At 37.3% G+C, this 23,962-nt stretch overlaps 1 protein-coding gene across 5 annotated transcripts in view; it reads right to left on the bottom strand.

Moving 5' to 3' along the window:
- Positions 1-286: 286 nt before the first annotated feature.
- SEPHS1 (selenophosphate synthetase 1) overlaps positions 287-23,962 on the bottom strand; it is a 44,163-nt gene continuing 20,487 nt past the window's right edge. For all 5 annotated transcript variants that reach the window (XM_020999702.2, XM_020999704.2, XM_020999703.2 and 2 more), the window contains 4 exons: positions 21,143-21,233; positions 18,806-18,905; positions 5,491-5,703; positions 287-2,666 (listed from right to left, as the gene is read on the bottom strand). In XM_020999702.2, coding sequence (XP_020855361.1) covers positions 2,452-2,666; positions 5,491-5,703; positions 18,806-18,905; positions 21,143-21,233 — 619 coding nt within the window. In that variant the 3' untranslated portion in view covers positions 287-2,451. The remainder of the gene's footprint in view (positions 2,667-5,490; positions 5,704-18,805; positions 18,906-21,142; positions 21,234-23,962) is intronic.

Below are 23,962 nucleotides of genomic sequence, written 5' to 3'. Positions count from 1 at the left end.
GCTTTTCAAAGATATGCCAACAAAACAGAAGCTTTTCTACGTCCTACCAAACTATTAGTATGTTTATCCCCAGAGGAACATCATGGCTAAGTTGGGTGACTTTCATTACCAGGCTGGCTGCAGGGTGGGAAATGTCAGGAATAGCAACTCTTAAAAACTGTCTTCCAAACTGGGGAGTGGAGGGAGGTGGGGTGTTGGGGTTAGACGGGAAAGCCTGTTTAGTCAGTCAGAGATCTGTATTGGTGGAGGGAATATCCACACTGATGAAAACACAGATCCTTGGAAGTATATGCAATATTTTTTTTTATTAAAGGCACATTTACACCATGAAAGGTCAGGTTGTGCATAAAGACTGATACAATTAGAGCTACTTGATTTCTTCAGGTATCATTTAAACATACCAAACATGGTTGCTGAGACAAACCACCCAGAAACTGAGCAGGGTTGTTGTACAAGACAGTCATAGAATTAAAAAAAAAAAATCAAAAACCACCTAGCTCCAGGTATTTTATTAGACCTTGTACTCTATTTTCCCTATCTTCCCCCAACAATACTTCTGTGAGAAATTTTCTTCTAAACCACAATTAACTGGACTTCAAAGTGTCCATATTCATTTTAGTGGTAAGATAACCTGAACCATCTCATTAAGTTGTTAGCTCTTGCCTTCAAAGAAAGCCCGCCAAAAATGAAAAACATTAGGATTGATTACAGAAAGCTTTCATTTTAAGAATAACTCAAATTTAGGAATCCATATTTTTTTTTGAGGGGGGAAGGTATGAAAATGTTCAAGTTCTATCCGAATTCAAGCACCATTTTTTGGGAAGGCCACTTTATCTGTCTAGTTTTTGTTATGCAGCAATTCTTGACAATATCTGTACATTTCAATGAAACTAATCCAGTTAATATCAGCTCCGTACACTAGAATTCTGGCTAGAGTCCCACTGCTATGCCTGTATAAGCTACTGCCTTTTCTTTGAAGGAGTACAGCTTCACAGCTTATTATTTGAAAGGTCTGTGGTACTTATGGTGCCTGTGGGCAGGTCGTTTTCCGAAGACTTGCTGATACTTCATTCTGAAAGACACACATTTCAAGATTCAATCCTCTTGTGCTATTGGCAGAAATCCCTTCAAAATGATAAGGAAATTCTAATACAAGAAAATCTGTTTCCAGGACACATAAACCACTTTTTAAAAAAAGGTGATGCCCTTATTCTTGAACTCTAAAATTTAATCAAAGAACAAAATGGCTCACATAAAATTTAAAACTTCTATAAAACTAAAGTACAATTTATTGGAGGGAACTAGATTTTAAGCAAAACCCTCCCAATTCCCTCCAAAACGAAACTAAAAAGGGTATCTGCTTATACAAGAGCAATAAAAAAAAATTAAATATTTATTTGAATAACAAGTTTTAAGTTCAAGCTGCAATGTTGGCAATGTAGATTTAACACAGATCACAAAAAAGCGTGCACAAAAAGTATTGGAGAAAAGGACAAAATAATGCTAGGAATTATGCTAAACAGCTGCTGATTTTTAAGAAAACGAAGGTCTATAACCACTATACAAAATATAAAATGTATTAAACACTACCATCCACAGAACAGTCTTTTTATTATTGATTATATTTAAAAATTATTTGTGTAGTTAATTATATACTGAATTGTAAATGAATATTATACATTAATCCCCTTTTGGTCGGCAATTCCTTGCTGCACTATAGCACATCCAATTATATTGCAAAAAGTTAGCAATTTCCCCCCTTTCAATAAAGAAAACAATTATTGATATTACAGTAAATATTATAAGGTCTACAAATATGAAATGAAAATTTCTCCTTCAACTTCAAAGTGCTTTCCATGCAGAGTTAAGCACTTGCCTTATTTAACTGGGTGCACTACTAAGTCCAGGGTCGGAAGAGATGCTCTTGGATCATAAGACTAGACTTTACAAATAAAAGACTGAAAGTAATCATGCAACCCTCTTGCTACTACTGGGTATACCCATTGTGTCATCTACCCATTCTGCCTTTCCAGAACACCATTCAAGACATCAAAAAATTATTAGACTTATAATGATAAATATACATGTAATGAAGACACAAACTGCTAAATGACACTACTACTGGTAATGTCTGTGCTACGTGAAAGCACCTTTAAAAAGAGCCTATGCGGCGAGAGATAAGTGTCTAAAGATTCAAAATGAATCAACAGTATTGGATAACAATATAATTCTCAACTCAGAAGCTGCCTCAAGATTAGGTGCATCTTCAGTTAATGTAACAGGAAAAAAAGGCAATGGATTTTATTTTATTAATTGCATCCACTCACAAATTGACCTAAGGTCACCAGATGTGTAGACACAATGAGATTTTTTTTTACAGTCTTTAATTGTAATGATGATAAAGGAATAGATCTATTTAAAAACAAAACCAAATAGCTAATTTTGTCTAGATTAAGAGGTGGCACCAGGCGTGGGATTCACATTTTGGGTGGCCACTTGTGGTGCTACTTCGATGATCCGGGGTTTGTCTATAATTCTGGCTGTACGGTTGCCTTTCTCTACAATCCCAATAATCCATGCTTGGTGACCTTCCCCATATTTTGGGGACTTAATCTCTGCGCAGAATCGAGCTGCCTGCTCACGTGGTAAACAGATCAGAAGGCCTCCTGGCAAAGAAAAAAGGATCATTGATTAGTTTTTGACTATTTCTGAGTAACAAAGTATTTCTGTCATCTTTACCCTCTTCAGATATTTGCAGAGAAATAAACTGAATACAAATCAACTTTTCTGTTCTATGAAGCATGTTTCTTTTATTTTCCTTAAGCTGAAGCCTATAGCCTGTTCTGCCTTTCCTTCTGCAACAAATTTTCATTTTATTTAGCTATTTTCTGATGAAATTATAAAATTTAAGGCCTTCTTTTTAATTTTGAAAGCCTTTCATGAAACTGTGCAGGTGTGTTTGGGCACTGAGTTATGGAATTTGGGTTAGTTATTTATTTTTTCTAGTTTGTGATTAAAATAAAAATAAAATGAAACAAAAAACCAAAGTTAATTCTTTTAATTCTAAATAATCCTCTTATCTTGAATCCCTAGCTCCCCTGTCCTTACTAAACACCAATGAGGGATCATTCCCATCATCCAAAGTCTTGGCTCATACGTTGTAGCTAAATGGAACTGGAGGAAATAATGAAATCATACTGAGAGGGTCAACTGAAAATTTAAGCTAAATAATCTCAACTGGGTCCTCACTGGAGAAAAGCAATCCTACTATACCCACAACTGACTTCCTATCCTATCCCACTCATGACATCCAAACCTTTTCTTCTCTCTTCAACCTTCCTACAGTACCACTCCCCCCACCCCGACAACTGAAAACCTCATATTTCACTGAAAAATTTGAGGCCATTTGCTGAGCACTCCCTTTTTCCACATGACATAATCTCCACTGTTTCCTCCTTCACTTTAGTCTCCAATGATGAGGTAGCCCTTCTACTCTCCAAGGCCAACCCTTCTGCACGTACCCTTGATCCTCTCTCATCACTTCCCATCTTCTCTAACACATGCCACCACTCCAACGTTCCACTGACTGTCTCCCTGTCTTTGAATAGGCTGTAACTCCATGCCTAGAATGCTTTCTCTCCTAACCTCCTGCCTTGATGACTCCACAACTTTCTTTAACAGATAGTTCAAAGACTATCACCTGTGAGAGGCCTTTCCCATTCCCCCAGATGCTAGTGCTTTCCCATCTACGGCTACTTTTTATCTACTCTGCATGTGTATCTTTTATGTACATGTTGTCTTCCCCATCAGAATGTATGCTTCTTGAAGGCAGGAGCTGTTTTTACTTTTTCTTTGTATCCCCAGAACTTAGCACAGTGCCTGGCACATAATAAGTGCTCAATAAATGCTTGTTGATTTGATTTCATCTCAATTTGATTTTCTGTAAAGGTGTCTTACCTTAAAACATATCTGAAAATATATTTTCTAAAAAAACCAGAGAAAATTAAAGACAAATGTGAGAGTCAAGTTACTTAAGTACAGCCCTTGTTCTAATGCTATGTGCCTGTGTACCTGACCTTGGGTATTCACCTCCCCTCTGTAGGCTTCAGTTTTCTCACCTGTAAAACGAGGGAGTTGAACTAGATGATCTCCAAGTTCTAACATTCAACGTGCCTACGACCCAAACTAGTAACAACTCTAAGATATATGTGGGGTGTTCTTCTCCCTGACTGCTAGGATCTGGCTGAAGAAACTGTTCTGGAATTAGGGGCAGTAGAAGAAACCTATCTGCCTAGCTTTGCTATTCACATAAACACCACCCCAAATTTGTTAGCCTACTATTTTTTATTAGATATTCATTTCACTGCCATCACTGCCATCCCAAGCTCCAAAAAGAGTAAAACAAATACAAACCGGTCTTTTTTTAAATTACATTTCTACAGAAATAGTGTTGAAAATAATTTTTATTAATTATCACTAGGGAAAACAAAGTTTAATTTGCTGGTAGTTTTCTAAGACAAGAACTGCTGAAGTGCTCAAAGTTTTAGTAACATTAGGAAGACTACTAAAAAAGTTGATGTCTAACATATTCTCTCAGAATTTCTTAAAAAACACACCATCTCAATGTACCTTGTATCTTTCTTTACAAGGGGTTGGAAAAAGAACAAAAGTCATGGTCAAAGAAAATAAAACCGAGAGTGAAGAAACAAAGAGGAAGGAACAAGAAGTCTTAAAAGATGAAAAAGTATAATCAGGAAGTGGGGAAAAGAAACAGATAGAGAGTGTAATAACAATAGATGAGTTCTCCAGAAAGAACACATTTTAAAGTCGGCTGCTTAAAGTCTATGTCTGGCCCAGTACTATAGCAGGTGATTATGTCTATATGCAGTATCTTTGGGATTCTGATTCTAACCAATTTAAAGACCAAATTTCTAAGGATAACTCAGTCATCACACATCACTTTCTACTTCATGAGAGAAGCCGAAGCACCTTAACCACCTTACAAAGCCACCGGAGAGGTACATTTGACCCTCAAACTATAAAGAAGCTCAATGACATCTACACTAATCTTTAATCCAAAAAAAAAAAAAAAGAAGACATCAAAGTCATGTCTTTTGCTTCTATATTGCTTTCTTGAAGTTTCCACAGAATTTCCTGGTACACAAAGCAATATGCCTTTTTTTTAAAAAGACAAATATGATCCCATTGTCCCACCATCAGAATGAAGCATGAGTTTTGAGGAGGTTTGCCAGAATTAGCGATAAATTTGGATTGAGCCACCCATACTCTTGACTAGTTTTCTCCACCTGTCCAATGAACAACACCAAAAGCCAGAAATCTATACGAAGAGAATGCAATTGTAAGACCAGAGCTATAAGGGTCCAGCTTAGTCATAGTATAGAGTAAAGCTAAAGACGCTGTTCCACCCAGAAACTGAATCAATGTCTTTGATCTCATTAGCGACAGGCAAAATGTGCCAAGTGGCCTCACCTGATGTCTCTGGGCAGGTTCCGTGCATAAGGCCAAACATGTTTCCACAGGCCTTACTAACAGCAGCCATCTTCGCCAACACTGGAAGGTTGTGGATGACAAAGGACACTTCATTCCTCTGTTGCTTAGCAAGGTTCTGTGCGTGGCCCAAGATCCCAAACCCTGTGATGTCCGTGGCTGCATGTGCATTAAATGTATGCATAAGTCCAGCAGCTAAAAGAGGGGGGAAAAAGATGCCACTAATTACATATATTTGGTTATCTGACAAAAAGACCAAATTTGCCATGTTTCCCCTGCATAGGCTGTTGGACTTAAGATTTCTCATCTGATAGGTAGTTGGCACAAAATTCTCATGCTTTCCTCTATTTATTGTCCCTTTTCAAAAACTAAATAAACAAAAAAATCCTGGACCTAGTTTTCTATCTTGTATATTAAACTTATGAACCACAACTTTAATCACTAGTAATTAACAGATAAATTTAAAATTTGTAAAGGGATTTATGAAAGATTAAACTTCAGGAGATGATGGAACAAAAGACTATGTAGAACATCTTTAAATGTAAGATAACACAAAATCATGCTGTTTTGTAGTAATGTCTTCTAAAATGCAGACTGGAAAAAGGATTTGGCATCAGAACATGTAGCTTTCAATCCCTCTAGCTGTGTGATCTTGGGCAATCATTTCCCCTCTCTGGGGCTAAGCTTCCTCATCTGTAAACAAACAATTTGGACTAAATTATTTCTAAAATCCTTCCAACTCTAAATCTTCAGATGACCTTTTAATTTGAATGAGGTAGTAAATATAATAGTCCAAATTATTATTATGTTTAAACAGTTTAGGCACAGTCCATTCAAGTCACTTTGCCAGTAGTAGAACAGGTAGAATCACAAATAAGGGATGACTATGACTTTGTAAAACCTTGACCTGGATTTTCTAAATTTTTCACAATTATCTCTTATACTTACAGAATAAGAGATCACAAAGGGAGATACACTTTTGAAAACAAATTGTATTGTTTATTTTATTTCACTATCACTCCCCCATCCCCAAATACCCTCGTGATAAAAGAGTACCATATAGCACAACAAAGGAGTACACTGACCATGTTTCACAATATAAGCCCCATTCAATGTTTAGAATACCCCCCACCTCTCTATCAATAGGATGAAAGTGTTTTATCATCTCTCCAAAAGCAGTTCTCTCAAAAATCTGTGGTTTCACATATGTCAGGAATTATTCCACAAAAATATATTCTGTTCCACAAAAGCAGGTTAAGGACATTACTACTCAATAGTGGAATGGTAGGTTATAAGATGCATAGCCAAAAAAGGTCACCTTCTGGACAACTCTCTGATGATGTGACTCTTTCACCTTAACTGTACTGGTCTTTAGGCAACAGACATACAGTCCAATTTTGAGTCTGTACCTGAAGTATTTCCAGTTTGATAGGCTTTGTCAGAAGTAACAGAATAGCTGTGTAGATTAGCCAGAGGCTCTGCTTCATTAAGAAAGCACTTGAGGGGCATTTCCTCTCCACAATGAGGCATTAAAAGTAGGATACTAGTAGACAGAAGTATCCATTATCAAAAGACCAAGTCAGTAATAGGATATGTATACTGAGGTACTGACTGTATTCTTTTCCCAATACAAGGTTTCTTAAATGTCTAAATCTCAGCAAACAATCCACACAAAAAATAAGAAAGCCATCATTTGACATTAAAAAAAAAACAACATTAAGAAAGACTATTACCTAGTAATTAAGATTTATCTGCCTTTAGAGAAAACTATTGGAAGTTCAGAAAAACTAAACTTGTGAGTTACTAGGGGAGAAGATGTTGGGAAGGAGCATCAATCAGGAATTTGGAGTCCTGAAGAAGGAAATGAAATCTTATGGAAACAATCAGATAATTAAAAAAAACTAATAACTAAGATTTATATAGCACTTTAAAGTTGCAAAGAGGTTTTACATATACTATTTCATCTGAGCCTCATAACAACTCTCTGAAGTGGGTGGCTTTATCTCTGTTTTACAAATTGGGAAAGTAAGTCTGAGGGAGGTTAAATTACTTGCCCAGGGTCACACATCTAGTAAGTGTCTAAAATAAGATTCAAACTCAGGTCCTTCCTGACTTCAAATGAGTGTTCTATCCACTAAGCCAGAAAGCTGCCTCTCAATTAAAGATAAAAGATAAACCGTTATTTAAAAAAGCAATATATTATAGTAGTAAAAACAAGAAAAAGAGAAAAAGAAAATGCAGGAGACAAAGTTGATAAGAGATTTCTATTCCCAACCTTTTTCATACTTTTTTCATACATTACTTTTTTGGAACTCAGAAGTAAAAGAGTAGAGCTGGGAAGAAGTCTGGACTTAATCCCCAGAGAGAGATCATGACAGTGGATATTCCTGGACATTGACCCAGGAGGTTGATACAGGTTCAAATCCTTCCTCCATTACTTAATAGCTGTATGACCATGGACAAGACACTGGCAATCTCTGAGCCTCAGTGTCCTTGTCTGAAAAAATAGGGATAATACCACCACAGGCAACTATTTCACAGGTTTACTATATTATTGTGAATGAGGTAATATACGTGAAGCACTTTACAAACTTTAAAACATTATGTAAAATGTCAGTTATTATTCTCATTTTACAGGTAAGGATTTCTATATGACTTACATGTATATAAGGTTATAGCAATTAGAAAATAATTTGTGGGGAGGCAAAGCCAAGATGGCGGAATAGTAGAAATCAATACAGTGAGCTTCCCTCCCCAACCCAACTCCTTCAAATATATTTAGAAAATGAACTGGACTGAATATTGATGGTAAAATCCAAGAAAACCGCACAGTGAGTTATTTTTCAGCCCAGGTCAGGACAGGAAGCAGACAGAGAGGTCTGTGGACACTGGAGACTAGGTCTGGCCAGGAATAGCCAAGAGAAGCACTCCAGCATCCACAGAGCAGCTGTACACCAGGACAAGAGGAGATCTCAGACCCACATTGGGCACCTTGACAAGAACAGGTACCAACTGGCAGCTTTTTTGTCCACTTTTCAGTTCCAAAGTGGACTAAAAGGGATATCTGCACCTAGGGATGGTGTTCTGTGGTAAGGAGTAGTTGCAGGTGCTAGGTTTGTACCAAGCAAGGAGCAAGTTCAGAAGCAAGCAGCAGCACCGTGGCACAGATCCCAGGAGCAGAGCAAGGTCTCAGTCCCAGCTTCCAGCCTGGTCTGAAGTCTGCCAAGGAATAACCAGGGCAGGAATCCCAGACCAAAGGGGAGGCAGCAGTTCTGTCACTCTGAACCACTGGAGCTTTCCAGTTGGCTAAGAGTCTAGCAGGAGAATGTCAGTTGCTCAGACCCACACCCAGATTAGGAATTCGCAAGTTTAGACCAGGAGCCAGCAATCAGACTTTGCCCTGGGTCACATCACTTCAGAAGCACTGAAAGGTCATTTTTATTTGTGTTTACCTTTTCAAATAGCAAATCAGTTTACCCTTCAAATCAGCTGGGGACCAGCTTGCAGATCCCTATGCTGAGCTGTCCCTGAGATCCTGCAATAACACAACACTCAACACAAAAAGCAGCAACAAAAGCAAAAAGTCCAAACCTTTTTCCAAGAAGTGTGCAGAGCCCAGCTCTGACATAAAATTGGAAGTCTGAAAATAGGCAGGAAGAATAAGCAAATAAAAAAAAACCCCAGTATAGGAAGCGCAATAGGGACACTCAAGATATGAACCAAGAAGAAAAGAATGACTACAAAACATCTATAAGCAAAGCCTCAAAGAAAAACACAGTTGGACACAAATTCAATTGGAATTCCTAGAAGAAATAAACTGGTTTTTAAAAAAAGTTTAAAAAAAAGTTAAATAAATGAAATAAGAGTGCTAGAAGAAAAAATTGGAAAATAAATAAAAGCTATGGAAGAAAGAACTGGAGCAGAAATTAACAGCTTGGCACAAGAGATACAAAACCTTAGCCAGTCATCAAACTCCCTGAAAGTTAGAATGGACCAAAGAGAAAACAATGATTCATAAGAACAAGAAATATTAAAACAAAGTTAAAGACTGGGGAAAAAATAGAAGAAAACATAAGGCAACATGTTGTAGCAAAAATTGCCCTAAAAAATAGATTGGAAAGAAAAAAAAGAAAAATCAATGGGCTACCTAAACATCATGATCAAAAAAAGAGCTTACACATTATATTTCCAAGAAATCTTACGAGAAAACTGCCCAGATCTCACAGAACCAGAGGGCAAAAGAGAAATAGAAAGAATCCACTGATCAACTCCTGAAAGAAACCCCAGAAAGGAAAACTCCTGTGAATATCATAGCCAAAATCCAGTGCTTCCAGGGCAAAGAAAAAAATACAGCCAAGTAGTCTGAAACAAATAATTCAAGTACCAAAAGATCCACTGTCAGGATCACACACAATTTAGCAGTCACCACTCTTGGAGCTTGGAATATAACATTTTACAAGGTAAAGATGACAGAAGTTTATGATCATGAATAACTTACCTAGAAAAACTAAGTATAATCCTACAGGGGGGGAAAATGAAATAGAGGATGTCTATGTATTGCTGTTGAAAAGAACAGAGCTATGTAGAAACTCTGAAGTTTAAACAGAGGAGTTAAAAGAAGCATAAAAAGATAAACACAAATGAACAGCTATGAGACTAATTAAAGAAACTGCTTACAGGGGCAGCTAGGTGGCGCAGTGGATAGAGCACCGGCCCTGAAATCAGGACAACCTGAGTTCAAATCAGGCCTCAGACCAAATACTTGACACTTACTAGCTGTGTGGTGACCCTGGGCAAGTCACTTAACCCCAATTGCCTTAAAAAAAAACCTGCTTACATTCAAATATGGGGAGATGATACATATGTCTCCTTTGAACTCTATTCTCATCAGGAGCCATAGGAGTCTAATTAGACAAGGCCCAGGAGTGGCTCTGTTATGTCTAGATGATTACAAAAGAAGAATGGAAGAAGAGGGGAAGAGGAAGACTATGGGGTGGGGGGGGGTAGGAGAAGGAAAGGAAGATTAAGGAAAATTCTTTCACATAATTGGGGTGCAAAAGCAGACATCAATACAAACAAGGAAGAGCAAATTTAGGAGGATCAGCTGACACTTGAATCTCACTCTTATCTGAATTGGTCAAAGGAGAGAAGAATATACATATACATACACATATTTGGGTACAGAAATACATTTCACTCAACAGGGAAACAGGAGGGAAAGGGGAGAAGGGAAATTAGAGGGAGAAGAGAGTAAGGGAGGGATTAGTTCAAGCAAAACAAACTCTATCTAAAGATGTACAAAACTATTTACAACTCTTTTTCACATGTCAAAGAATGGAAATCTGAAGGAGTGCCCATAGATTGGGGAACACTGGTGAACAAGTTATGGTTTACAAATGTGATAGAATACTATTTTGCTGTAAGAAATGATGAAGGGGATACCTTCAGAGGAACCTGGGAAGACTTAAATGAACTAATGCAGAGTGAAATGAACACAACCAGTAGAACAATTTATACAATGCCAATAATGTGGAAGAGACAAATCACTTTGAAAGAATTAGCAACTCTGATAAGTGTTAATGACCAGACACAAATCTAGACAACTAATGATAAAACATGCCACTCGCCTCCTGAAAGAGAAATTAAAGACCCAGAGAGTAAAATGAAAATTTTTTTTGGACATGGCCAATGCAGAAATTTTATGTATTTGTTTTTCTTTTATTGTCAATTGAGGGAGGGGGGTTGGCATAAGAGGGAGAAGGTAGATTTTTTTGCTGATAGAAAACTATATATTTTAAAAGAAAAAAAGAAAGTAATTTGTAGAGAAGGAGGAAGAAGGAGAAGGAAAAGAGAGATAAACTGTGACAGTTGCCTTAACAAAAATTCCTATAACTTCATCTATTTACTTCATATATCTCAGTAGATCTAAAAGCAGCTCTTTGTATGACCCCAATCCTCAGCTACAATACATGATCAATTCAACTCTATGTGAACAAAGAAAATGTTTTGGGATAGAGTCCTTTTAGTTTGTTTTTTGTTTTGCTAAATATTAAAAACAAAAAACAAAATAAAAAATAAAAAACTTCATCAGGAAATATTGCTTTGCTATTCTAGAAAGTTGTAAGACTTCAAAAAATAATGAACAGTGCTTCATTCTTGATTCTAGAATTGAAATATGGTACTCCTTAACCATAAATAAAGAGTAACCAATCAATCAACAAGCATTATTAAGCATTTATTATGTGCCAGACTTTGTTAAGTGCTGGGGATACAAATGTAGGCCCTGCTCCCAAGAAACTTAAATTTTAATAGAGGAAACAATAGGTACATAAAAAGGTATATCCAAGACACAGAGTAGGCGGAAGGTTACATTAGAGGGGAACTAGCCATCTGAGGATAATGAATTCCTGACTTAGAAATAAAGTTATCTTTGCCATGCATTGCTACCCCTCTCTAGAAGACAGTCTTATTACTCTATAATTTTTCTGTTTCATTTATAGTGGGGGTTTTTAATAGCTCTTATCTTGGTGGAGGTCATAATAACTATATCACAAAACAGTGAAATGGCTTTAATTATAACATGGTCACTAAAATAGCAAAAAACAAATAAACAAAAAAACCCCCAACTCATATTCCAGTAAAGGTAATGGGAGAAAAATGGAATGATATAAAGAATGACAAGCATGGAATTACCCATTTACAGACCCCAAATCAAGGAATCAAAACAAACAGAATAGTGTTAGCATTTTAGTTAACTGAAAATTATTGTGCAAATACTAGGGACTGCATAAATTTTTTTCCTTTATTTCATTTGCATTTTTCCTGAAACTTCAAGGGCATCTGATTTAAAGAAATTTAGATCTGAATGTAAGCTTAGACGTCAACTCATCATTTCCCACCTAATTGCTCTCTTAGATTTCATGATCCTCAGAAACTCATTATTCTGCAAAATAAAATCAACTCTGAAGCTCAGTTTTCTATATTCCCTGCCCCTGGAATCCTTCCCTTTCTCTGACTGGAGAGGGTGGAGAGTGGACACTGGAGAGTCCCAACCAGATCCTCTACCATTTAAGGAAGACACTCAAGGAATTAATCTCTTCATTTCCCACCTGGCTGCTCTCCTGAATTTCCTGTTGTCCAGAATCTCATCATTTTTAAGATGAATTCATTTCTGTAACTAACACCTCCTCTGATCATATTCTACCTCAGCTATTGGACGATATCACTCCCCTGGCTGACCCCTTTATTTTTCAGGTTCCTTTTATGTGTTGTCTTCCTCCATTAGATTGTAAGCTCTTTGAGGGCAGAGACTGTCTTATGCCTTTATTTGTATCCCTAGTGCTTAGCACAGTGCCTGGCATGTTGTAGGTGCTTAAAAAATGTTTACTGACTGATTTACTAATTCACCTGACCTGGTCCCCACACTTTGCAGGTAAGGAAACTGTCACTATCTTGCTCTACCACCACACTTTCCAACAGAGTTAAAAGGCAAATCATGGTCTCTTTATCAGTCTCACTAACAACTTGCCATTTTTGTTTAGCACCATTTTTGACATTTTGGAGGAACATATAACAACAGCAATGATCTGCATAGCATCTTAAGGTTGTAAAACACTTATATCACAAAATATTAGAGCTGGAAGAAATGTTAGAATCCTCTAGTTAAAACCCGTCATTTTACAGAAGAGAAAACTGAGGTCCAGGGAGATAAGAGATTGGTTCAAGGTGCCTAGTTAGCTAGTGGCAGAGGCAGAACACAAACCCAAGTTGTCTGACTCCAATGTTCAGGTTCTTTTTCCATGGGGCTACAACCCTGGACTATTAAGCAGCGTAAGCATCATATGAATGAGGAAACTAAGACACAATCACAGAATAAGTACCTGAGTCTAGACCTGAAGCACAGCACCATGGGATGTGGAGCTAGCAAGGCTTCCTCTAGTCCAGCTCCTCCACTTTACAGACTCCAAGGGCAAGGGCTCTTTCTACCTTATAAGCATCATATCTAGCTGTCCATAATTCTAGGGCACTAGACAACAAGATCTTACTAAACTGCTCTATGAGGAAGTAAATGTTCACACGCTGGCGCTACCTTATTCTCAGGGCAGAAATAATTGATCCCACAAGATGTCAACATGTCCAAAAATTAACTCATTACCTCCCCCTCCTCTTTCAAACTTCCCTATTTCATTTGAGCATTCCATCAAATTTCAAATCTACTAGCTTTGCAAGCTTGGTATCATCTCATATATCCAATCAGTTGTCAAATCTTGCTGGGTTTTTAGATTCACAACCCTTCTTTCATTCATACTCTTCTTACATTACTCACACAGTCACTGCCTTAGTTCAGGCCCTCTTCACCTTTCGCTGGGACTGTTGTAATAGCTTCCTAATATATATCTCATTTTGTACTCTTGAGTCCTTCACCACTCTATCACTGGCTGGGTAGCATGTTTCATTATCAGTCCTAATTGGCTTCCGTACCTCAAGTATCACCCTGCAACAGGCTATTAATTAACCCACATAAATCATCGGCATTTCTACATATTACCAACAAACCCAACAGCAAGAGATAGAGAAATTCCATTTAAACTTACTATAGACATTATAAAATATTTGGGAGTCTACCTCCCAAAACAAACCCAGGAACTCTATGAACACAATTACAAAACACTTTTCACACAAATAAAGTCAGATCTAAATAATTGGAAAAACATCAGTTGCTCATGGGTAGGTCGAGCTAATATAATAAAAATGACAATCCTACCTAAGCTAATTTACTTATTCAGTGCCATACGAATCAAACTACCAAAAAATTATTTTATAGAGCTAGAAAAAATAATAGCAAGATTCATTTGGAAGAGCAAAAGGTCCAGAATATCAAGGTAACTAATGAAAAGAAATGCAGGGGAAAGGGGCCTAGCAATTCCAGATCTTAAATTGTATTATAAAGCAGCAATCATCAAAACTGCTTGGTAGTGGCTAAGAAATAGAGTGGTGGATCAGTGGAATAGGTTAAATATGCGAGACACAGCAGTCAATGACTGTAGTGATCTATTATTTGATAAACCCAAAGACCCCAGCTTCTAGGATAAGAACCCACTCTTTGAAAAAAAACTGCCGGGAAAACTGGGAAAGAGTATGGCAGAAACTAGGCATAGACCCAAATCTCACACCATATTCCAAAATAAAGTCAAAATGGGTTCATGATTTAGATATAAAGGCTGATACTATAAGCAAACTGGGAGAGCAAGGAATAGCTTACCTATCAGATCTATGGAGAACAGAAGAATTCATGACCAAAGGAGATAGAGAACATTACGAAAAGCAAAATGGATCATTTTGATTACATTAAATTGAAAAGTTTTGCACAAACAAAGCCAATGCAACTAAGATTAGAAGGAAGGTAGAAAATGAGAAAGAATTTTTACAACCAGTCTCTCTGATAAGGCTCATTTCTAAAATTATATATAAGAATTAAGACAAATTTATAAGAATACAAGCCATTCCCCAATTGATAAATGGTCAAAGGATATGAACAGACAGTTCTCAGATGAAATTAAAGCCATCTATAGTCATATGAAAAAATGCTCTAAATCATTATTGATTAAAAAAATGCAAATCAAAACAACTTTGAGGTACCACATCACACCTATCAGATTGGCCAACGTGACAAAACAGGAAAATGATAAATGTTGGAGAAGATGTGGGAAAATTGGAACACTAATGCATTGTTGGTGGAGTTGTGAAATGATTCAACCATTTTGGAGAACAATTTGGAACTATGCCCAAAGGGCTATAAAAATGTGTATACTCTTTGACCCAGCAATAGCACTTCTAGCGCTATATCCTAAAGAGACCACACAAATGGGAAAAGGACCCACATGTACAAAAATATTCACAGCAGCTCTTTTTATGGTGGCAAAAATTGGAAGTTAAGAGGATGCCCATCAACTGTGGAATGGCTGAGCAAGCTGTGGTACATGAATGCAATAGAATACTACTATGCTAAAAGAAATGATGAACAGGCTGACTTCAGAAAAACCTGGAAAGACTTGCACGGTCTGAAGCTGAGTGAAATGAGCAGAACCAAGAGAACGTTGTACACAATAACAGCAACATTGTGCGATGACTAATGTTGATAAACTTAACCCTTCCCAGTAATACAAGGATCTAAGACATCTCCAGATGCCTCATGATGGCAAATGCTATCCATATCCAAAGAAAGAACTGTGAAAGTTGAATTGCTATTTTTTTTCTCTTCTGTTGAGTTTTGTTTCCTGTTTCTTATGGTTGCTCCTATTGGTTTTAAGTTTTACTTACAACACCACTAATGTGAAAATACGTTTAATGGGAATGTAAACGTATAGCCTATATTAGATAGTGCACCATCTCGGGGAGGGTGGTGGGGAGGAAGGGAGAGAAAAATTTTAAACTCAAAAATATGTGGAAGTGATTATTGATAAATCAAAATAAATTAATAAAATTATAAAAAATTATGAAAAAAAAGTATCACCTTGCACCAATTCATCCCTCAATAAAACTGGAGAAGTGAATTTTTTAAAATACAGGTCTGACTGTGTCACTAACCTTCACTGGCTCCTTATCACCTCTGGAATCAAATATAAACTCCTTTGATTGCCTCTTAATGCTCTTCACCACAGAGTACCTCTCCAGAAACACAGAACGTACCCACTATGAGTAGGTAGAGTTTCCTTCTTGGCATTTGTATCCTTAGCTCCCGGCACAATGTTTGGGCTCTCCTCATTCAACTTTTCTTCATGGAATCCTTTACTACAGCAAGACCCAGCTAACACATGAAGCCTCTCACAATCCCCCTGCCTCCCTAAATTGCCCAATGTTTATTATGCATCTACTCTGTATACACTTATGAACATAGGTGTTTTCTCCCCCTAGAGAATGTAAGCTAATTGGGACTAGGCTTCATCCTTCTTTTTTTATCTAGTACTTAGCACAATATCTGGCACAAGCAGGCACAAGAAAGGCTTGCTGCCTGAAGTATTAACTCTAATATGAGACATCAGCTTGAAGTAGAGGGATCATGTCTTATTCAACTGAATAAACATTTATAAAGTAAGTACCTGTATGCATATCACTGTGATAGGTTTGGGGCAAGATGAAAATTTAGACAAGACATGATTCCTGCCTTCATCAAACAAGCACTCTAATAGAACAAACACAAATCACTAGAATACACAACACTACATAATAAACATATTAGGAAAGAGTCAGAACAAAGTGCTACATGGAGTCGGGGGAAAGGTTGTTGTGATGGGAAAGAATCTCAGAAGGGCCCACAGAGGTAGCATTTGAGATGGGCTTTAGAGGACAGGTAGGGATTCACCACAAGGCAGCTAGGTGGATTAGTGGATAGATCGCTAGGTCTGCAGTCAGGAAGACCCGAATTCAAATCTGGCCCCAGACGCTTACTAGCTGTGTGACCCTGGGTAAGTCACTTAATCTCTGTTTGCAGGAATCCACTGCAGAAGGAAATGGCAAACCACTTCAGTATCTCTGTCAAGAAAACCCCATGGACGGCATTGGAGTGCTATGGTCTACAAGGTCATGAAGAGTCAGACACAACTGAATGACTGAACAACAACAACAAAGGGATTCACCAGAAAGGAGAGGAATGAAAACATTTTAGGTTGAGACAACATTGTAAACAAGAGAAGTTCACACGCCAAGCAAAAGCATTTAGGAGTTAACAGGGAGCCACTGAAGATTTTTAAATAAAGTGACATGACCAGATCTATGCATATTTCAATTAAAAAAAAACCCAGTAAATGCCTACTATGTGTGAAACACTAGGGAAAGAAAGACCAAAATCTGGGGCAGCTAGGTGGCAAAGTGGATACAGCAATGGCCCTGAAGTCAGGAGGACCTGAGTTCAAATCTGGCCTCAGACCAAACACCTGACACTTGCTAGCTGTGTGACCCTGGGCAAGTCACTTAACCCCAATTGCAAAAAAAAAAAGACCAAAATCAAATACTCTTTGTTTTCAAGAAGCTTACATTCCATTTAAAGGTGTTAACATATACCTTTTGAGATTCTCTGGGTGCCTCTGAAGTCAAGGGAGTAGTGACCAACTACGCCAAATTCTATGAAGTGTTTAAGGACAATAAGGATTGGGGGGAAAAAAGGAACCACTGATAAGGTCACTGGGGAGCACTGAAAAAGTAAACTGTGGTGATGACAAAAGCCAGATTCAAGAGGTCAAGGGGAAAGTAGAGGTATAAGAAGTGATTAACAGTGAGAGGGGAGAGAAAGGTGGGATGGAAACTTAATGGAGTAAAAGGACCAAGGGACAGGACTAGGGAGACCTGAGAAAACCTGTGGGTAGTAGGAAGAAATCAACAAACCCTGAACATGGATGACACAGGAGTGAAAGCTGCTGGAACAAGGTGCTGGAGGTGACAGGAGGAAATGGGATCAAGTGTACAGTTACGGCAAGGGGGATGGCTCTTCTGGGATCAGAGCAAAGGAAGAGACAGTGAGTGATAACAGAGGGAAGAAGGAAGGTGAAGAAGTTCCTTTTGGATGGCTTCAATCTTCTCAGTACAGCAAGAAGTGAATTAGCCGATGTAAGTGTAAGGGGTGATGATCAAGTTGGATGTTTGAGAAGTATAGAAAAGTTCTGGAGTAGCTACTGTGCAGAAGGAAATAGGGAGTCTATCTTAGTATCTTCCTCAGAGCCTGGCACACCATTTTATACACAAGAGACAAAGTAAATGTTGGTTAAATAGAATTTAATTATTTATTTAGCAAAACTCTGAACCAAAAGATGAACAGCTTCCCTATGATAGGTATAAAATCAGCCAGTGTAGAGCCCAAGGAAATAATAACGAAGTACCAGTATCTCAAAATTTAAAAACAAACAGCCCCATCTCAATTTATATATAACTTATCTATATTAAAACTCTTATAGATGACTAAGGTTTTGAATATCCTCAGTTCTCTACACAATAAGCAAGCAAGAACAGGAAAATCAATCTGGATAAACAGTCAGGTGAACATGCGCTGCCTACTAGCTCATCCAACTGTTTATATATTATTTACTCTGGTTTGTAAATAGCACTTACTTGGAATGAAGGAGATTCCACAAATCATCATTAAGTATGTCGACTTCATGTCCTTCACCACTTAGGGATCATCAGGTACAAGGATGGAGAAGGCTAATAACTTCATTGTGGTGACTTACACATTTTGTGGGTTTTTTTAAAGTTCTAGTCACAACTTTATTGAATTTAAGACACAAGAGACTCCCCTTCCTCCTACCTGTTCGGTTGAGCCTTGCCATGTTCATCATTGCTTCTTGATATGCCAACTCCACATCTTCCTGGGTGACCACAAGTTTAATTTTATTCCACTTTTCTGGCTAATGGGAAGTTTTAAAACAAAAAGAAAAGATACAAATGCCATTTATTTTATTTTTTTTAAACTAGTGACAAATAGAGTTGTTTTTGTTTTTGGGTTTTTTTGTTTTTGCATAGAAACCTTCAGACATTCTTTATTCCAGAGGTTTTTACTTATGTAGCTCTGTATATAAAATATATGCTTTTTGGCTTCCTAATGATTTTTTTCTATGACCAGTATTTTGGTGTCCATCAGACACTGCATCATGAAAGCCTGCCCTCCCTCAACTCACCCTTTTGTAATCAGATATTGCAGCTCACAGGATATGTAAGACCAGCGACTGACTGTTCACGTGTCCTGGCAGAGGAACATACTGGCTGCAGTGTGTAGGCAAGAAAAGTTGGGTGTTAAATACAGGATTGTAGCTCCCCTCTCATGGGGATGCAAATCACATTCTTACTCACGCCAAAACTTCAGCTGACTTTTCTCCTCATTATTCTCATTAAATGGCTAGTTCTCATCTTACATGTTATGATTACATAATGGTCATTTAAAATTCCTTTACTGTATATTTTGGGTCAGTTTATTAGTCTACCCTTGTTTATACAAGTTTCAATTAAATTGCCAATAAAAATCATTTTGAGAGACTGAGACCACTAGTTAAATGAAAGCAAAGTTTCTATCAGAGCAAACACACACACACACACACACACACACACACACACACGCACGCACATACGCACGCACATGCTCATTCACCCTCTTCACGGACAAGCTCTGTGTCCAAAGGAGTAGTAACAAGAGAAAAATCTTACTTCTTTCTTCCTCATTCTGCTCTCACAGGACTTGGCAAAGAAAAATTCATACTGACATTCTCCTGAAAATACAATTCTCTTGACCCTTTAAGTGGGACACATATCAATATAACTGGGTTTCATGGGATCTGAGTGAAGACAAAAATTTTTCCTTTTTCTACTACAACTAACTTGGAAAAGGCTAAGGGGACAGATAAGGCAAGAACTAGAGGGAGAAGATTCCATATATTCTAAGCTTCATATCAATTCTACAACTTGCGTGCTAAAATACTCCAAATATGGAAGATGTTTTGTCTAAACAGAACTCAACAAATAATACTACTGTTATGGCCTCCCAGTCTGATACAGAGATGATGACACACGACAGCTAAGCTCTTATTTATTATCATGAATGAGGACAAGAAAAATGACAAATGAATCCTACAGCCAGAAGAGAATTCCTCACTCTGCCTCTTGAGCCATGATATACCTTTTTGATGAATAATACAAAATTATTTATTTCTCTCTTTCAACTGTTCTTTAGGACTGATATGGCTTCAGGTGACAGGTGAGGAAAATTAAAACTTCCAAGATGTGTGAGAATCTGCAATGATCTTATTAATTTGTGAGTTGTTACACCAATGAAAGAACAAATCTGAAATAAAGTATGGCTGTGGCTCAGTGGAGAAGTGACTCCAGAGTAATATCTTGGTGTTCCAGATTTATTCTCTACTAACAGCTTACACATCAAATGCTCTTAGTTTACTAGCAGGTGGAGGGAGAGAAAAGGACTAAAATGATCTTGACTGCCATTGGTGCTACTTCAGCCTGATACACAAAGGACCAAGCTTACTGAACTTTTAAAATCTCACTGCTTTTTGAGTGATATACAAGGTAGGTCAATACAAGATGCCCCTAAGATGACCAAAACACACACCCACACCCCTTTTCTCTACCTTAAAAAAAATTTTTTTTCAAACCTTTCTCTATGTTATGTCTACTTAAAACAATAGCTGACACAGCAAGACTCTAATGGAATGAAAGAATACGGAAAATTTCTAAGAGTTTATTTCAACAGGGCTTAACCTATATTATAATTTCTGTGAGTAAAACAAACAGATGAGATTTAGAAGACTTTCTGAAAGGTGAAATGAATACTATGGGAAGTACATGCCCTACAGAATGTTTTTTCCCCTCATCTCCAAAATCAGTTATCTTATAGAAAGGAATCAGAATCCATTTAAATAACTAGATGCATCTGTGTATAAGCACAATGTAACATACGGGAAATAAAGCAATATTTACATATGCAATTACAGTAAGAGTCTCACCGATATACTCATTCAAATTATTTTACAAGTATCTTCACCTAACTTACCCTGATCCGATATATCATGCTTACATTTTAATTTTTTATAAAATTACAAGAATTCTTGCATATGCATACATCTGGTAGTTTACTTACAATATCCAGCCACTGGTGCACAGCTACGGCTACTTGTGTTCCCAGGGGTTTTGTCAACACAAGCACATCTCCTGGCACTGCATTATCAGGCCTAAAGAAAAAAAAAGTTAAATCACTAAAAAAGTTCAATTCCAATTAAATGTATATATGGGTACACACACACACACACGATGGGAAATAATATAAACATATTTTTTACAAATTATATATGTGTGTGTGTATGTATGTATATGTATGTATATTTTCCCCCTAAATTTTTTTTAAACCATCTATATTTGCAACTTGATGCAGAAAGCAAGGCAATACTTTTTTTTTTAATTAGGAGTTGATGATTCAGAATATGACAAGCACCTAAACAAAGGCCAATCATCCACTGAGAAAACAGGTACTTCCCATCTGGCTAGGTTTATATAAGAATAAAATAAATCACTTATTTCTGAGCCCCTAGTGGCACAACACAAAAGGCTATTTTTTTCATTAATAAATGTGAAAAATGACTGCCTGACCACTAGATCTTATTCAAATTAATTCAGATTTAGGGTTAGGGAGAGGGGAATGGGCAGTTTTCTTTAAACATTTTTCTCAAATCAGATGTATTTCCTCAATCTTGATATATCTGTGTAGCCATATAAAATTCAATGCATTTAGGGAGAATTTTATTGATACTATATGCCTGTGAATTATAGAACACTATAAACTAAGAACGTCACTAATTCAAAGGTCAATGAAAATATGCATGCTGTGTGTAAGCAGCAGTAGCATGTTAACAATGACAACCTGCATTTGAGAAGCAGCATCAAAGACTAGATCAAGAATATGCATGACCAAGAGGGAAGGTGGGTCAATCATGCATTAAGAATGACAGAATAGAGAATCAGACTGAGTAGTCTATTAAATTCCCCCAAGATACTCAAAGAACAAAAGGAAGACTTCTAATGAGTGGATAAATCCTCTATGAAAGATTTATGGGTAATTATGGACAGGAATCACATAGGATGAAAAAGAATAGATTGTCTCTAGCATTCACAGGCAGCCTCAGTTCATCATGAATTTTAATACTTCAAAAAATACTGTATACCACAGGTGTCAGATTCATGGCCTACACTGGTTGAGTCAGATTAAAATATTATTGGGAAATGGGACAAAATAAATAAAAGTACAATACTCCAGTACAGGCCTTTGCAGTAGCCATCAGGTTTCTCCCCACTCTTGTTTATCCTCCACTCAAAGTGATATTCCTAAAGCACAGATCTGACCATGTCACCATGTCCCCCTACCTCTATTCAACAAATTCCAGTGGCTTCCTATTACCTTCAGGATCAAATATAAATCTTCTGTTTGGTTCTTAAAGCCCTTCATAATCTGGCCCCTTTCTGTCCTTTCCAGTCTTCTTAAACCTGCCTCCCCTCCATATTCTCTGATTCAGTGACACTGGCCTCCTTGCTGGTCCTCACACAAGACATTCCATCTCCTGACTCCATGAATTTTTATGGTCCCCCGTGGCTAGGATTCTCTAGTTCTTCATCTCTGCCTTTTGGATTCTTCCAGGTCCCAGCTAAAATCCCATCTTTTATAAGACGTTCTTCTTGACACCCACCCGCCCCCACACTTAATGCTGGTGCCTTCATTCCAGGTTTATTCTGTAATTACTGTTTGTACATAGTTGTTTTTGTGTTGTCTTCCCCATTACACTCTGAGTTACTTGACAGCAGGGACTGCTTTTTGGCCTTTTTTTATATGCCTAGTGCTTAGTGGAGTGTCTGCCACTGTACTAGTAGCTGATTAATAAATGCTTGTTGTTTGACTTGATTTGTTCTCTATTATTCTTGATGGTCACCAGTAGAGTTGGCAATGAGAATTAACTGCTATGGCAAAATACCTTTTGGCTATTCTTACTTGATAACATATCCTAAAATCGAACCAACAGTCTGGTTTGATAGCAAAACAACATTTGCCTAATCAGGCATATATTTTTTAAAGTTACAAAAGAAAAGTCTTCTGAGACACTCATTTTAAACAAATATAGATCATGAAAAGCATAAAAATAAGTTACTGACATAAAAACAAAGATAAATCCTAGGAAAGGTATTAAACAATGGTCCTAAGAAGAGCTTCTATGATAAATGCTGGAGAAGATGTGAGAAAACTGGAACATTAATGCATTGCTGGTGGAGTCGTGAAGTGATCCAACTATTGTGAAGAGAAATTTGGAACTATGCCCAAAGGGCTATAGAAATGTGCATAACCTTTGACCCAGCAATAGCACTTCTAGGGCTGTGTCCCAAAGAGATCATACAAATGGGAAAGGGACCCACATGTACAAAAATGTTTATAACAGCTCTTTCTGTGGTGGCAAAGAATTGGAAATTGAGGGGATGCCTATCAATTGGGGAATGGTTGTAATATATGAATGTAATGGAATACTATCGTGCTATAAGAAATGATAAACAGGCTGACTTCAGAAAAACCTGGAAAGACTTGCACAGTCTGATGCTGAGTGAAGTGAGCAGCACCAGGAGAACATTATACATAGTAATAGCCACACTGTGTGATGACTGTCTTTGATAGACCTAGCTCTTCTCAGCAATGCAAGGATCTAAGACAATCTCCAGAGTCTCATGATGGAAAATGCTATCCACATCTAGAGAAAGAACTATGGAGTTTGAATGCAGATCCAAGCATACTATTTGCTCTTTTTTTCTCTTCTGTTTTGTTTCTTCTTTCTTGTGGTTCCTCCTACAATTCTAATTCTTCTTTATAACATGACTAATGCAAAAATATGTTTCAAAGAAATGTATTTGTAGAGCCTATATCAGATTG

The sequence above is a fragment of the Phascolarctos cinereus genome, unplaced genomic scaffold (assembly GCF_003287225.1).
Source record: "Phascolarctos cinereus isolate Bilbo 61053 unplaced genomic scaffold, phaCin_HiC Scaffold_1;HRSCAF=81, whole genome shotgun sequence".
NCBI lineage: Eukaryota > Metazoa > Chordata > Mammalia > Diprotodontia > Phascolarctidae > Phascolarctos > Phascolarctos cinereus.
Note: the sequence above shows the minus strand (reverse complement) of the source record. Positions and strands in the feature narration are given on the sequence as shown.